Source organism: Sminthopsis crassicaudata, chromosome 6, assembly GCF_048593235.1.
Source record: "Sminthopsis crassicaudata isolate SCR6 chromosome 6, ASM4859323v1, whole genome shotgun sequence".
NCBI lineage: Eukaryota > Metazoa > Chordata > Mammalia > Dasyuromorphia > Dasyuridae > Sminthopsis > Sminthopsis crassicaudata.
This window is the reverse complement of record NC_133622.1, coordinates 245,769,038-245,786,581: the sequence shown is the minus strand read 5'-3', so window position 1 is coordinate 245,786,581 and position 17,544 is coordinate 245,769,038. Positions and strand designations below refer to the sequence as shown.

The window sequence follows — 17,544 nt, the reverse complement described above, 5'->3', positions numbered from 1 at the left end:
GTGATCATCTCCTCTAGCTCTATAAAGTAAATTTTGGTAGTTTGAATGGTATGACACTAAATAAGTGAAATAGAATTGTTATTTTGGTTATATCAATTTAGCCTACCCATAAGTAATTTATATTCTACCAATTGTTTAGATCTGATTTTATTTGTGCTAAATCTTTTTTTTTTTATAATTGTCTTCATAACTGGGTTTGTCTTGGCAAATAGACTCCCAGATAATTTATATTTTAAATGGAATTTATCTTTCTATCTCCTCTTGCTGAGTCTTATCAGTAATATAACAAAATACTGAAGATTTATGTGAGTTTATTTTATATCCTGTAACTTTGCTAAAGTTGTTAATTATTTCAAGTAGTTTTAAAATTTATTCTCTAGGATTTTTCTAATGAGTTTTGTTTCTTCATTAGTTTTATTTATTAATTTTCTCACCTTCAATTTTAGTAATCTCTCCCTTGGCTTTCAAAATTTCTAATTGGTATTTAATTTTCATTTGTTCTTTTTCTAACTTTTTAAAATTGCATGCCCAATTCATTGATCTATTCTTTATTTTATTCATATGAGCATTTAGAGATATAAAATTTCCCCTAAGATGTGTTTTGACTGCATCCAATGAATTCCGGCATATTTCTCATTACTGCCATTCTCTTTGATAAAATTGTTTCCATGATTTGTTGTTTGACTCACTCATTCTTTAGGATTAGATTATTTTGTTTCCAATTAATTTTTAATCTGTCTTTCCATGGCCCCTTTTATTGAATCATTATCTGAAAAGGATACATTTAATATTTTTGAGTTTCTGCATTTGATGGTATAAGGATTTTAATACCCTAATAATACATGCTCTATTTTTGTGCCATGCACCACTTGAAAAAAAGGTATATTCCTTTCTAACCCCATTTTTTTTCTCCAAAATACTATTGATCTCCTTAACTTCTTTCTTCTTTCTTTTATGGTTACATTTTCTAATTATGAGAGGTGGAGATTGAGTTTTGCTGTCTATTTCTTTCTGTAACTCACTTCTCTAAGAATATGGTTGTTATACCACTTGCTGCATCAGTAAAAATTAAAATATATTTTGAGGTCTTTTCAAGTATTTAAGTAAATGTGAACCATTTTCTTGATTAAATTATTCCATCCTGGGCTTCTATAAGCCCTAGGCAGACATTTTCCCTTTTGGATTAGAATCTCCTACTTTCTTTGGCTATTGGGGAATGTGGAAGAGTAACATCTCTCCTTAATGAAAATTTTAAGGGGGAATTGAAAGGATTGGATCCAATACCTCAAATTCATACTCCCACCTTATGATGCTTCTTTCCAACCAGAAGAGTATACTTTGGTGACCAAGTTCTTGTGATGGGAACTTCTAAACCACATTGTAATCTATGATTTTAATTTAAAAAAGAGGTTCTAACAAAGGATTCTGTGAGGGCAAACTCCACTTTTTTTAATACTAGCATTTTATTTTCAAAATACATGTAAAGATAATTTTCAACACACACTCCTTCAAAACTTGTGTTCCAGCTTTTTCTCCCTCCTTTCCTTCCACCTTACTCCCATCCAATCTAGATTAAAGTGCAATTCTTCTAAACATATTTCCACATTTATCATGCTATTCAAGAAAAATCAGATCAAAAAGGAAAAAAAGGGCACGGAAATAACAACAAAAAAGGTGAAAATATTATGTTCCCACAGTTCTCTTTTTGGATGAAGATCGTGTCACAGATCTACTGAAAATGACCTGAATCACCTCATTGTTTAAAAGAACCAAGTCCATCACAGTTGATCATCACATAATCTTGTTGTTGCCGGGTATAAAGATCTCCTAGTTCTGCTCATTTCATTCAGCATCAGTCCATGTCAGTCTCTCCAGGCCTTTCTGAAATCGTCCTGCTGATCGTTTCTTATAAAACAAAAATATTCCATTATATTCATATACCATACCTTATTCAGCCATTCTCCAACTGATGGGCATACATTCAGCAAAATGAACTTTTGCAAAATTAAGTTTGTCATTTTATCCCAATGTCCTCTTCCCCATTCTCAAACCTGCTTTTCTTTCTACTTCCTCTTCAAGTATTGATGCCACTTTTCATATTCCTACAGTTACCTGTTCTTAAAATTCTGGACTCTCTTTTCAAGGTTCAGATTTGTAAACAAACTTTCAATCATACAAGAACTGCTAAGAAGAAGGTAATCCTCTTGTGTCAGGCATAGTGGATAGAACACTGGGCTTGGGATTAGGAAGACTCATCTTCAAGTGTTCAAATCTGGTCTCAGATATTTAACTAACTGTATGACCCCGGGCAAGTCACTTCACTCAGTTTGCCTCAATTTCCTCAATTATAAAATGAGCTAGAGAAGGAAATAGTAAATCATTCTCATATCTTTTCCAAGAAAACCCCAAATGAAGTCCCAAAGAATCAAACACAACAAAAACAACTATCATTTATTCATTTGATCTAGCCAACCCCACTTATTCTATCCCAGAATCCTCCATTTCTCTGCTGAGATGCATTTGTTCATTTCAACATACTTCTTCAAACTAGCTTCAGACCCAACCACTCCAATGAAATCACCCTTTCTCAGAGGAGTGATGATCTAATTGCTAAATCTAATTCCAATGAGCACTGAATCTGCTCAGTATCACCCTTATTGACTTTTCTGAAACTCCAGATACTCTATTACCTTTTCCTGGATATCCTCACCTCCACTGAATTCTGTGACACTTTTTCCTCTCTCTCTCTCTCTCTCTCTCTCTCTCTCTCTCTCTCTCTCTCTCTCTCTCTCTCTCTCTCTCTCTCTTTCTCTCTCTCTCTCTCTCTCTCTCTCTCTCTCTCTCTCTCTCTCTCTCTCTCTCTCCTCCTCCTCCTCCTCCTCCTCCTCCTTCTTCTTTTCTTCTTTTTTCTCTTTCTCTCTTTGTCTGTCTTTCTGTTTTTCTATTTCTCTGTCTCTTTCTCCCTCTCTTCCTCTTTCCCCTCCTCCCTCCCATTTTCCTTCCTTCCCTCTATCTCTTCCTTTCTCTCTCCCTCTTTTCTGTCTTCCCTTCCCCCCTCTTTCTTCTCCCCCTCCCCTCTTCCTAATAGTCTTAGTCTCCTTTGCTGGACCATCATCTATCTCCCATTCCTTATCTATGAGTATATACCAGACTGGTCCTCAGAATTCTTTTTTCAAACTCTCCTTTACTGATTTCATCCATTACAGTGGGGGCAATTACCAGCTCTGCAGATGACACCCAATTCTAAAAATCCATCCCTAATCTCTCTTCTTAATTCCAGTCTTAAAATGTAAAAAATGCATAAAAAGCATTTATGAAGCACTTCTTATGAACCAAGCATAGGAAGCTTACACCAAATATAAGTTCTTGGAGTGCACAAGCAATTATGATTTTATCTTTGTATTCCGAGAACCTCCCATATTTCCTGGCACATAGTAGATGCTTAATAAATTTGCCTGTTGAATTTATTTGAATTCAAACTCCAAAAATCTTGCTCTTTCTACTTATACAATAGTAAAGCAACTAGGAAATGCTCATTTCTATAGAAAAGGAATCAAATTAACTCAATATAATTCCCCAGTGTAGCCAAGCCCAAATAAAATGTAATTGGAAAATATTTGACAAAATAAAATTTGATAATAATAAAACATAAATAAGAATATATTTTAAAACCAAGGCAATCTACAGGCAGAGATCATTACACAAGGGTTAGTAGTCTTTATTTCTATTTGAGTTTGACCCCACTCTTCTAGAGAATACTCAGAGTAAATTGTCACCCAGGCTTAAAACAGGAAAAAAAAAAAAAAAAAAGTTGACTCACTCATTCACACTACATTGTAAATGACTTGCATCCTTTAATAAGAATGAGGAAGTGAGAAAGTTTGAGAGTCCTGAGACCAGAAGCCAGGAAAGAGACTCACAGAGAAGGAATTGAGAAACCCTTTCTTTACAATTTTTCCTAAAGCTGTCCTTGTTTATCTCCAATTGCAGCCTGAAAGCTACTAACAGAGAGTTTATGTTCTAAATAGTTGAGCAGGACTTGTGTCAAGTGCATACTGATGCAGGATTCATAGATTTTAATGGTATGACTCTGCCAATAGAAGAGGGGCTAAGTGATTCATTCAATAACTAGGATGCTGGCTTCTTCTTAACTCTGCAAAAGTATGCCAAAATTAAAGGTTGGAGTCCTCTCCAGAGATGTGGGAGAGGACTTTTGCCCAGGTTTGACCCCAGATTTCAGCAGAGGCTTTTAAATCATTAAAATATGATTCAATGTATTTTATTCAAAGCACAATCCACATCATATCCCAGGAGGCTCCCAGTTCTCATTACCAGGTAATCAATCATCAGGGAATACTAGAGCTCATAGGTGGTTAAGATGATCCCACCACAAACTAAGTGGGTAGGTAATGAGAGAATCCCAGTTCCTTGGCTGCCTAGGGGAAAACCAAAGTCCAAAGGCATTGGTGAAACTTTAGCTATCTTATTTTAACTAGGAGCAATGAATAAAAGGGGCAAGGGAGCAAATCAACAACCATGATGGTGTCCTGCAGTCAAAAACAAAGCTAGAAATAGGAATCCATTAAGCTTGATGATTGTGCTCATCTAGGTACTGATTAGTGATAGGAGGAAGAAAACTTGGTATCCAGAAGAAGAAACTTACTACTTCCCACTTATTGTAATTAATTTATTCTTGCTATCTATTAATTAAGCTCTTTAAGAATATCTTAACACAATCCAAGAGCAAGAGATATTAAGAGAAATTCCATTTAAAATAACTATCGATAGTATAAAATATTTGGGAATTTATCTACCAAAGGAAAGTCAGCTTTATATGAGCAAAATTACGAAACACTTGCCACAAAAATAAAGTCAGATTTAAATAATTGGAAAGACATTCAGTGCTCTTGGATAGGCCAAGCTAATATAATTAAGATGACAATACTCCCTAAACTAATCTATTTATTTAATGCTATACCAATCAGACTCCCAAGAAACTATTTAATGACTTAGAAAAAATAACAACAGAATTCATATGGAACAACAAAAGGTCAAGAATTTCAAGGGAAGTAATGAAAAAAAAAAATTAAATGAAGGTGGTCTAGCTGTACCTGATCTAGAACTATATTATAAAGCAACAGTCACCAAAACCATTTGGTATTGATTAAGAAATAGACTAGTTGATAAGTGGCATAGGTTAGGTTCACAGGGCAAGATAGTGAATAAAAATAGCAATCTAGTGTTTGACAAACCCAAAGATCCCAACTTTTGGGATAAGAATTCATTATTTGACAAAAACTCCTGGGAAAGCTGGAAATTAGTATGGCAGTAGGCATGGACCCACATTTAACACCACATACTAAGATAAGATCAAAATGGGTCCAAGATTTAGGCATAAAGAAAGAGATCATAAATAAATTAGAGGAACATAGGATAGTCTACCTCTCAGACTTGTGGAGGAGGAAGGAATTTGTGTCCAAAGGAGAACTAGAGATCATTATTGATCACAAAATAGAACATTTTGATTACATCATATTAAAAAGTTTCTGCACAAACAAAACTAATGCAAACAAGATTAGAAGGGAAGTAACAAATTGGGAAAACATTTTTACAGTTAAAGGTTCTGATAAAGGCCTCATCTCCAAAATATACAGAGAACTGACTTTAATTAAAAAATTAAAAAAAAAATCAAGTCATTCTCCAATTGAAAAATGGTCAAAGGATATGAAGAGACAATTTTCAGACGATGAAATTGAAACTATGTCCACTCATATGAAAGTGTTCCAAATCACTATTGATCAGAGAAATGCAAATTAAGACAACTCTGAGATATCATTACACACCTATCAGATTGGCTAAGATGACAGGAACAAATAATGATGAATGTTGGAGGGGATGTGGGGAAACTGGGACACTGATGCATTGTTGTGAAAGAATCCGACCATTCTGGAGAGCAATCTGGAATTATGCCCCAAAAGTTATCAAAATGTGCATACCCTTTGATCCAGCAGTGCTAATACTGGGCTTATATCCCAAGGAAATACTAAAGAAGGGAAAGGGACCTGTATGTGCCAAAGTGTTTGTGGCAGCTCTTTTTGTAGTGGCTAGAAACTGGAAAATAAATGAACGGATGTCCATCCATTGGAGAATGGTTGGGTAAATTATGGTATATGAATGTTATGGAATATTATTATTCTGTAAGAAATGACCAACAGGAGGAATACAGAGAGGCTTGGAGAGACTTACATCAACTGATGCTAAGTGAAACGAGCAGAACTAGGAGATCATTATACAATGATACTGTATGAAGATGTATTCTGATGGACGTGGATATCTTCAACATAGAGAAGAGTTAATCCAGTTCCAAATGATCAATGATGGACAGAATCAGCTACACCCAGAAAAGGAACACTGGGAAATGAGTGTAAAATGTGAGCATTTTTGTTTTGTTTTGTTTTGGTTTTGTTTTTCTTCCCAGATTATTTTTACCTTCTGAATACAATCCTTCCTTTGCAACAACAACAACAAAATTCGGTTCTGCACATATATATTGTACCTAGGATATACTATAAAATATTTAATATGTATGGGAATGCCTGCCATCTAGGGGAGGGGTGGAGGGAAGGAGGGGAAAAATTCGGAACAGGAGTACAAGGGATAATGTTGTTAAAAAAAAAAAAAATTACCTATGCATATGTACTGTCAAAAAAAGTTATAATTATAAAATTAATTTAAAAAAAAAAAGAATATTTTAAGCAAAATTGTTTTACAGAGTAGACTGGCTGTGGGTTCCCCAACCAGATCTCCAACAACCACAAAGTTCACAGACACATTTTTAAAGTTTAATTTGCATTAACATTTTATTCATTACTTCCTTAGATCCAGAGTGATAATCAACAAAACAATAAAGTAAGACTCTGATTTGTACATTGCAGCATTCTAGTAGTGAAAGTGCTCACACTAAAAATTTAACAATCAGTTAGCTCTTCCAAGAAAGTTAGAGAAGATTATCAATCTTCTAGGTCTCTTAATGTAGTTTGGAACCCATCGACTGCTTCTGATCTCATTAAAGCTGATAAGATCTGTGGTAGCAGTTCCTAGTTCAAAGTAAATGTGACAAATTGACCATGGCCATTCCCTTTGGCAAAAGATATGTTTATTTAGGGGAATAGATTACAGACGAAATGGATACAATAGACAACAAGAATGGTAAATATGAAATAGAGTGGGAGAGCATATGAAAGACAAGTTCCTCCGTGGAACTCACTGAGAAAGGAAATAATCCATGAGGTGGGAATAAGCCATAGAATGGCAGGTTAGATCCATAGAGGAGTTTAGCAGAATAAAAAGAGTATGCATTGAAGTTGGGGGATAGACAATGAAGGTTGATAGAGTTTCATCCTCATAATCACTTTATACAAACAGGATAGTCTGGGAATTGGTTATATCTGATAATAGCCATTTGGGCTTTCTCCTGACAGAGGAAGAGGTTAAGTTCACATCAATGCAATATGGGATTCAAATAATTTTATTAATAATAATTAAAAGAACAATATTACCTAGTATTTATATATCTCTGTCTCTAGGTTTTGCAAAATATTTTGCAAATATTATCTGATTTGATTCTCTCAAGAACGCTTGGAGATAAATGCTATTATTTTCCTGTTGTAGAGATAGATGAGAAGACTGAGTTAGAAGTCAAATGACCTGTCCATATTTATATATAAAGTATCTGAGATCAAATCCTCTGGACACTACATCTAAAATCCCTTCCTATTAGGAAATCTAGTTGCCCAGTTCCCTCATTTTAAGGTAAGGAAAAAAGATCTAGAAATGTTGGGTTCAGAGGTGTCTCAATATTACCTCTGAAAAGATTCTGGCTTAAACCATCTCCAAATTAAGTAAAGACATTTTGTTCTATTTAAGTTTTACACACTGAAGCAGGTCCTCCATAAGGGGAGAAGTACCCCTGCAGAGTGAAATTTATAGAGTTTATATAAAGAAGAAAGAGTAAGAAAAATAGGGAAATTGGGCAAAACCAGGAAAATTGATAAGATTTTCACACGAAGGTGCTGGATGGGAAAAGTACCTTTTCTGTCTGTGATCAGACATTTCCCTGATAAGACTTTTCACATGTAGGTGCTATATAGAAAAAGGAGTTCTTTTTGTGTCTGGGTCAGCTATCTGTTGCCAGACATCATGCTGTAGGTAGGTATCTGCTTGTGAAGGCTTGGCTCAGTGGAGCCTGCAGGGTACTAGCTCAATGTTTATTGCTCACAGCAGAAAGCTTCTGCTTATCTTCTCAGAGAGATTAAATGGCTTACCCAGACTCACAGAGATGGCTGTAGCTGAAATAGAACTCACACAGAATCTCAAAAATGAAAAAACCCATAAAGAACATCTTGTCTCACTGGTCCTTGAATAAGAATTCAATCTACAATATTGACCTAACTGCTATTCAGCCTCTGCCTATATATACTCAATAATAGGAAACCCACCACTTGTATTCCATTTTCCATCTCCATGCCTCTGCATAACCAGTATCCTCTGTATAGACTCTGCTTACCTCTCTTCTGCCTCTTAGAATGCTTAAAACAAGCATTGATTTAAGTATTTACTATGTACCAAGAATGGTTCTAAACTCGGGGGCCACTAAAAAGGTAGCAACAGTCCTTGCTGTCATGGAGCTCTCATTTTAGTGGGGGACATAACATGCAAACAACTATGTACAAATTATATACACACACACACACACAACTACATATACACATGCAGATGGTAAATTAGTGATAATCTAAGCTCAGCTCAAATGCTATTCTCTTACCTGAAATTAACTTCACCTCCCCTCCTAGCTACTTGTTTATTGCCTGAAAAAAATTATGTTGCATATACTTTGTATATAGTTTATGTAGCTTATGTATTGGGTACATTTTTTCTCCTGAAAAAAATGTAAAGAATTGTTTCATTTTTGTTTTGGTAACTTTAGCATAGTAGTTGCCTACAGTGTTTGCAATATGCTTGTCGAATGTAACTGAATGACAGGGAAAGAGGAAGAGGTGAATCCAGGTTGGAGTTACATGCCATAAGAGAGGTAGCAAGGTAAGTAGTTCTTACAAAGTCCCAGTGGGACTTCACCAACATGACATCACTTATTTATTCCTTCATTTGTTCGTTCATTTATCTATCTACTCATTCACTCATTTATTGGTTCATTCATTCATTCAATTATTTGTTTGAAAAACCTCTTAAAATGGGATATGGGGAAGCTGTGGGGAAAGCTGTTAAGATTTTAACAAAGTATTAGAATGTGTCACATTCTTATGTAGAAGACCAAGAGACCTGGGCCAGATAGTCATAGTATTTGCTTCAGAATTGTGAATTGGGTTCAGAATCCTTTAAAGTAATTAAACATGAATATTTTGGGCCTAGGGGATAGAACCAGGAGCAAGGGCTACTGGAAGCTGTAAACAGGTCAGCTGAGACGAAGTCAGGAAAAACTTACTAACAAGAACAATGATCTTCAGAGGGGATGGGTTGCCTTCTTCGGATGTCTTAGGTTTCCCCTCATCAGATATCTTCCACTAAAGACTTTCAGGCATAGCACAGTAGACCGTTAAAGAGGCAATATGGTTTAAAGTGGTCCTCAAACTTTTAAAATAGGGGCCAGTTCCCTGTCCCTCAGACTGTGGGAGGCCGGACTAGAGTAAAAACAAAAGCTCCCACTCTGTCTCCGCCCCTTGGACCATTTGCCATAACCTGGCGGGCGCATAAACCTCCTCAGCAGGCTTTAGTTTGAGAACCCCTGGATGAGATAAGAGGCTTTGGAACTGGGAGGACTGGAGTTCGGGTCCTGCCTCAGACACTTAAGTGGCAGTGTGATCCTAGGAGGGCTGTGTGATCTATGTGTATTTAGGTTTCCTCACCCATGAGGGAGGTGAGCTTAGTGGTCTCTCATAACCGGAAATTTTGATCCTACGATCACTCCCAGGTTGGACTAATGCTTCCTGCAGAAATGTCCAATTTAAATTCTATGGTTTTGTGTGTTGTTTTGTTTGTTAAATACCAACTTAGCACCTAGTAAGAACCTGACAAGGAAGTAGGGGAGGGAATGTTTTTTATGGGTTGAATGGACATTGTAGAAGTTATAACCACGAAATTCAGTGCATAAAATGAAGCATACAAACAGGCTTATATGCGTGTATGTGCATACCTGTATATATTACATAAAATTATTTATGTATATTGTTACACGTTACATTGTGTCATAGACAGGAAAATTAATACATGGATATAGAGTCTGCAGAGCTACATATTGTTCAATTCGTCTCTCTGTGAATCCATTGGGAGTCTGGAGTGCTTCGTATTTCCTTCTCCTGCTCATTTTACAGTTGAGGAAACTGAGGACAAAGGAACCACTGGATTTAGAGCAGGAAGGGACCTCGGCGATCTGGTAGCACCGCCTCCTTCCTTGGGACAAATAAGAGAGGCTGAGTGCCCAAGGACAAGCGACACATACAAAAGCATATATAGATATCCACGCTATATATGAAGGCACACAGTTATAGAGGAGGGGAAGCTACTAGGAGAAGTGCAGGAGAGTCGGGAGGCTGGGCACTAGTCCCACTTTGTCCTGACTGCTGTATGACTGCGGCTCCGTCACTTGGTAAAGTTTAAATCCAGCACTAGACAAAGAGCAGCGATTGTTCTTAGCGCCAGAACATCTTATCTGGGTTTCAGCTTTAATTGTTACCAAAGTGAAAACTGAAGGGAGAGAGGGGAGAGGGGAGGGGAGAGAGGGGGGAAGAGAGGGAGGGAAGTTAGGAAGGAAGGAAGAGAGGGAGAGAGGGAACTGAGCCAATGACCCCCGCCCCCCAGCCCAGGACCCTCAGCCCGTGACCCCGCTTCCCTCTGCCCGGGACCCTCAGCCCATGACCCCGCTTCCCTCTGCCCGGGACCCTCAGCCCGTGACCCCCAGCTCCCCGGCCTCTGCCCGCCCGGACGCCCGCAGAATGCCCGGATCCCTCCCGCTCCTATTAAGGGTTCCCCACAGGACTCTTCCTTTGGGCCGCTAGAAAGCTTCCCCCGGCCTCCTCCACTGTGGTCTCTGGGCCGGGCCGCCGGGGGGAGGGGTGGGGGTGAGGGGGGTCTGAGAGCCCGGAGCGCGGCAGGCAGAGGACCGGAAGGATTCTCAAGGTCGAGGCAGGAAAGCCAGCCAGTAAGCGGCCCCGCGGGGCGCTGTCCGGTGACGATCACGCGGACTTCCCCAGCGGACGGATGCCTCGTGATGCGAGCGCCGGCCACGCCCCAGACGGGGAGCCGCCGCTCGCCCCAGGGAATACAACCCGGGGTTGAGGGGAGGGAATGGGGGTGGGGAGAAGCCGCGCGCAGGGGCAGAACTGAACTCTGGGACCTATTTGTCGCTGACAGCCGAGGACTGCGGAGCGCCAGATCCGTCCCAGGGCAGCCGCACGAGCGGAGAAGGGCCCTCCCTCTCCCCCTCCCCCTGCCCTCCGATTCTCCGCGGCACGGTGCAGCGCGCCTGCGCACGCCCCTTCGCACGCTGGCACGCAAGCGGCGTACGGCGGCGGCTAGGGGTCGCGAGCCGGCGGAGGAGTGGCGGGCGCGCGCGGAGGAGCCCGGGGCGTCGGACGCGTCTCCCCCCCCTCCCCACGCCTCCCTCCCCCATCCCCCTCCCGCTCCGCCTCCTCCCCCCCTTCTCCCTCCCCCCTCCCCCCGACGATGTTTCGCTACGAGGTGAGCGCGGGCCACCGGAAGTGGTCCCTCGGGAAGAGGGGGAGCGGGTGGGGGTCAGAGGGAAGGGGGGACCCCCATTCCGAGAGAACTGGGTGGGGGAGAGCGGGAGCGGCCGGGCCCGTTACTCCCGTTACGCCTACCGACCGACGCCCCGGCCTGGGAGCCGCTGCCCAGCCTGAGGAGAGCGGGGGTCGAGGAGGCTGTCCCGGGGCTGGGGGAGGGGGCTTCCTCTGTAAACTTGGGGGGCCCTTGAGGGGCTCCCCCTGTAACTTTCAGGGAGTCCGGCGTGGTCCGGGGGGCTCCCTGTGTAACTTTGGGGGAGTCCCTCTGTAACCTTCGGAGACTCTCGAGACGTTTTGAGGGGCTACCGTGTAACTTTGAAGAACTACACTGTAACTTTGCGGGCCTACAGTGTAACTCCGAGGCTTTCTTCCTGTGGCCCGGGACGCGCCCTTGGCTCTCGGGGACTTTATTCTCACTTTGGGGATCCCTCCTAACTTGGCCGAGTCCGCTCCGGGAGCCTTGGGGTCGGGCCGAGCCCGGGCCGCCGCCTCCCGGGCGCTTCTGATCCCGAGGTACCCGGGGAACAGGTGCTAGGGGGCAGGAGCACTCGGAGCTCCCCCCAGGCCCGCGGTGGAGACGTGACCGCCGTTGGGGAGTCAGTGCCGTTGGGAGCTCTCCAGGGAGCCTGGGCCGTTGGGAGCCCCCGGGGGGGCCTGAGCCGTTGGGAGCCCCCGGGGGAGCCCCGTCCCCATGGGAGCCCGAGCCGCTGGGGGGCTCTGTGGAAGGACCCCCGTGTGTGCAGCTTCCCTAGCTGGGGGGGGGAAGTGGGGGGGAGGGGAAGGGAAGGGGGGGTGTTCTTCCCTTTAGGAGTTATTTGTGGGAATAGCATCCTCCCTTAGGCTTCCAGCGGAGCTGGCTGACTCCCCCTACTTCCTGGGGAAAGAAACCTGGGACCCCTGTGCTGGTGTCCTCCACCCGCCCACACTGGCCTCTGTGGCTGGGCCGAGAGCCCCGGCTCCAAATTAGAAACCAGCCTCACCCAGGCCCCTGAACTGCTTTGTAGATGACTTTACCACAAGAATTTCCATTCCTTTCTGGGGAAGAGCTTTAGTCAGGATCGCGTACCACCCCCTCGTTTTACAGGAACCTCGGCCCAGGGAGCTTAGGGCATTCAGGTTCTCAGTGGGAGCAGACCTGGATTTGAGGTAACCACTGACTGCAGACGGAGACCCCTATCCTGTGGCCTACTGTTGGTTGTGTTACCTTGGGCGAGTCTGTTCTTCAGATACAAAATTAAAAATTAAACACCCCTTACCCGCGAGCTTAAAGTACAAACACAGAGGGATTTCTAATAGTGATGGGAAGAGGTGGAGGGAAGAATGGGGTGAACTTAAGCTGAGCTTTTAAGGAGTTAGACACTCTTTAAGAAGTTCATGAGAAGAGGGGGTACGTTACAAATAACATACTTGCCAGGCCTGTCTCCTCCTGAGGCCAGTTCAAAAATTCCGTGATCCCAAAGCTGGTGATTTTAAGCAAAGCAAATGACTCCTCTGGATTTTATAGGATGTTAGATCTAGAACTAGAAGCAATTCCAGACCCTCTATTCCAGGGGTTCTCAAACTACGGCCGTGGGCCTGAGGACGTTTTTTTGCGGCCCACCGGGTTATGGCAAATGGGCTGTGACAGAGTGGGAGCTTTGTTTTTACTCTAGTCCCTCCCACAGTCTGAGGGACAGGGAACTGGCCCCTCTTTAAAAAGTGTGAGGACCACTGCTCTATTCCAACCTCCCTCATTCTCATGGATGAGGGAACAGTGGCCAAGAAGTTAAGTGACTTGGGCAAAAACCAGGCAGATAGTAAAGTGATGAGTTAGAATTCAGACCCAGGTCCTCAGATTCTAAGACTGCATACTTTTCACTGTACCACATTGCCTCCATCTTAAAAATGGGGAAATACAGGGCTTCTTTGCCCTCAAGACGCTGATATTTTTCAGCTTGTGATTCTAATAATTATTTCATTTATATAATGCTTAAAAGATTTCCAAAACACTTTACAAATATGTCATTTTGATGCTCATGACAGCCTTGGTAGGTAGATATTGTTATAATTCCATTTTACATGGGAGGAAATTGACAGAGATAAAGTGATTTGCCCTAAATTGCAATGCTCATAAGGGTTTGAGAAAGGTTTTGACTGGAGTCTCACTACTCCAAATCCAGGGAAATAGGATGGCTACTGAAAGAGAAGACTGTCCTAAAAGTAGATTGACCTTTGAAAGCAGAATCTCAGATTTGATAAAGTTGTGGAGAAGAGAGACCATAGTCATCACAAAAGTGAATGGACAACATTCTTAACAGAGAAGGCAGTTCAAAGTGGCCTTTTCAGAACTGAAAATGAAATAGGGGTATATGGACTTGTCAAGTACCATAACACTTGTTTCTTATTTCTTTAGTCCCTAGAAGATTGTCCTCTGGATGAAGATGATGATGCTTTTCAGGCTCTGGGGGAAGAAGATGAAGATATTGATCAATTCAATGATGACACATTTGGAGCAGGTGCAGTTGGTAAGTATCACCTCACATTCTAAGCATTCTTGCACCTTTTCTGAAGTCAGATGAAAATCACCAATTTAACATCTCTTATCTTGGGGCTCAGTGTTGCCATTAAACAGCCTTTCAGAAAGAGAGACCCTGCAACAAGTAGAAAAATTTAAATAAATTTCAATTTTGAACTGGATTTGAAATAACTGAGTAATCCGTAGGCAATGGAGCTCTTTGGACTTACTCTCTCAGAAGTGAGAAGCAGTGTTTACTCATCCTTTGGTTGTGAAATTAATGACAGAGAAAGTATAATGATAGTGATAAAATTAGGATGTCAAAATATCTGTAGGAATTTAGAGTTGAAGCATTTGTGCACAAGTACTCCAAGACAAAGTATAGTAAGGAACAAATATATATACATGAGCAGTGAGGAAAAAGAAGAACATGAATAGTGGTGAATGAAGCTGAGGCTGACAAATAGGAGAAAGGAAGGCCTTAGATGATATTCTTTGCAGCTTTCAATATATCTTGGATTGAGATGAAGACAGAAAAGTGAAAGAGAATTTAAGGATGGGAATTGAGTTTTGTAAATTCCTTAGAGAGCTAAGGAATTGTCATGAGCACTGTTCTGGGTTCCAGCCAGAAGAACCTTAAGAGAAAGGGACCAAAGGCCTTCTGGCGGAGACAAGCCAAAAGGATGCTGTGCTCTAAGATGTTCAAGAATGGTATCAACCAGGGTGAAAGAGTCAGAAGATAGAGTCTTAGGGCAGAGAGCTGCCTGTAATTTTGCCTTATCTTTATAACAATAGCATTTGTAGACAGCTATGTAACAATATAGCACAAAATATAGAATGCTAGTATTTAGAGCCATTTATCTATTAAAGAGCATGTTCTGTTTTCACTCTTTCACCGAGTTCTTCAACATTAAAATTGGTTCGTAGATATTGCATTATTACGATTTTAAACCTATAACCATAAAAAGGATGATCTTTGCTCTCTGAGTAACTTTCAGTATTGTTCTGGGCAAAGATATTTAAAGTATGTTTCCTGTAAAAGTGGTACAGATATTACATTGTAAGGATATTTATTTAGTGTATGATTTTTAGCCTTTCTCTCCCCCAACCCTCCACATAGATATTGTTGTACCCCTTGGAACAACACAAAGAAGAGAATGCAGAAAATAAAGAGAATTAAAATTATTTCCTGTGAGCTTACTTGCTAGCTTAGAGAGGAAGAGTGACTAAGGAAAATTTTTCAGTCAAAAAACTTTCAGTTTCAACAAACCAAAAAAAGAAAAAGGATTTTCCAAAATGGGGAAATCTTTGAAAAAAACATAAGAAGAGACTAGAGTTAAAAATCTGTTGGCAGGTTTTACACACACACACACACACACACACACACACACACACGCATGCTAGCTCTCTTCAATAATAATAATCAGCATCGTGTAAATATCATTCATTACAATTAAAGATCTTCTTTAGTTTGTTTTGTGTAATTGTTATATGTTCAAAGACTCAGCATTTTGATTGACTCAGCTTGGCAGTGTTAGTAACTCTTGGGTTACTGTGGTACCAAGTATCAGACTTCCTTTAGAAAATAGATGATTCTTTGTATGTATGTATTAAGATTTTATGTTATTTTGGAGTAGTAAATTCAGACAAGCAAAAGTTTAAAAAAGGCAATACTTGTGTACCAAACAAACTCAGAGAAGGAGCTACTTGCCTGTCATCTCAACTTTCTTGAAATTGGGTATTTCTTTACCTTCTAAAAGTAATAGTCTTTTTCTTGGGAACTGTGATTGTCCCCAAACTAAGTCTCCATCTCTCCTTGATTATCTCTCCTGCTCTTATCCATTGCTCCTTGATCTTTCAGGGTTGACCTCAAATCCACCTGGCTTTAGCATCACTGCGCTGATGGGATTGTCTTAAATCCAAAAGCAGCTCGGACTCTGAGAGTCTTAAAGACAGTATTTTTTGGTTGAAAAAAAGGCCTTGATTTAAGTGGCTGAGAGTACAAGCTACCTTTTCTTTCTCCTTTTTTTCTTCCTCCTCTTCCTTCCTTCCCTCTTCTCCTCCCCCATCACACCTCTTGTTTTCTTCTTGACTTGCAATGCCACTTGTGACCTACATGGATTGAGGTCAAACTTTTTTCATATCTGAGGAATTGCATTCTTTAGACCATGTGAAAAGTATAGAGAGTAAAATGTTACCACACAGTGTGTGCACTGGAGTTCAAAATGCCACACACTGTTTTCAAGTGATTTATATATTTATTGAAAGAAAGAATCAGAATGGTAAGTTTATAGTACACTGTGCAAACATGCCTGCTTGATTCGGGATTAAATATCTAATTTTTAAAATCGAACTTCTTCACCAGAGGAATTAACAAACCAGTGGTTTTATTTTTTTATTCTTTTCAATATAGAAAAATTCCTTTTATGTTTCACCCAACTACATCTCCTGATTGGGGGAAGGAAAAGAAAAAATAAGACTTTGTAACAAATATCCATTGTCAAGCAAAACAAATTCCTGTATTGCCCATGTCCAGAACCATAATTCAATCTGTACCCACAGTCCACCTCTCTTATTAGGAGGTGGGTAGCACACTAAACCATCAGTCTTCTGGAATCATAAACTTAACAGTTTGAAAATAGTTTTCATTCTTGTTTGGTACCCAGAAGAAGTGGAATTTTAATGGGGAAATGGCAAGTAAGATGTGTAGTGATACTCCTTGTATTATGGCCTGAAATAACTCATTATTTACACAACATCTGTTACACTGTCTTTTCTATAGGTATCGCAGCCAAAATATACTGTTAGTACCATGAAAACTTTGAGAATTTGTAGGTAACTTTCTCAAATTTTTTACTGTAAAAAAGGAGATAATAATGAAAATTCTCATTGGGTCATTCATTCTGATAAACAGGGAGTTGTTGAGCCAGCCAAGGAATCCAGTATGAGTGGCAGGCACTTACAAATCTGAATGCATCTGTAAACACATTTGGCATGTCTTTTCCAGATTTGCCATCTTTGGTACCAGAATGGACTGTTGTTTCAGAGTCAGTGAAGGTCCTTTATTTCCTAACTAATGTTTCCTAAGCTACAATGCTTTCCATTGCAGGGTGAATAAGAGAAATGTTGTCAAATGTAGTTTTCCCATAGTTATAAGGTATGGGAAATTATTCCATTCCAGACTACATTGATTTACTACCTATAATCATTGATGATTATAGGTAATTATTTCTT

The 17,544-nt window shown here is 40.5% G+C and overlaps 1 protein-coding gene across 2 annotated transcripts in view; it reads left to right on the top strand.

Annotated features, from left to right (window-relative positions):
- Window positions 1-11,579: 11,579 nt before the first annotated feature.
- Window positions 11,580-17,544, top strand: part of PATL1 (PAT1 homolog 1, processing body mRNA decay factor) — a 35,705-nt gene continuing 29,740 nt past the window's right edge. Inside the window, exons 1-2 of one of the 2 annotated variants that reach the window (XM_074274099.1) lie at window positions 11,580-11,754; window positions 14,209-14,320. In XM_074274099.1, the coding sequence (XP_074130200.1) occupies window positions 11,740-11,754; window positions 14,209-14,320 (127 nt within the window). In that variant the 5' untranslated portion in view covers window positions 11,580-11,739. The remainder of the gene's footprint in view (window positions 11,755-14,208; window positions 14,321-17,544) is intronic. The other variant, XM_074274098.1, reaches the window with a different exon arrangement.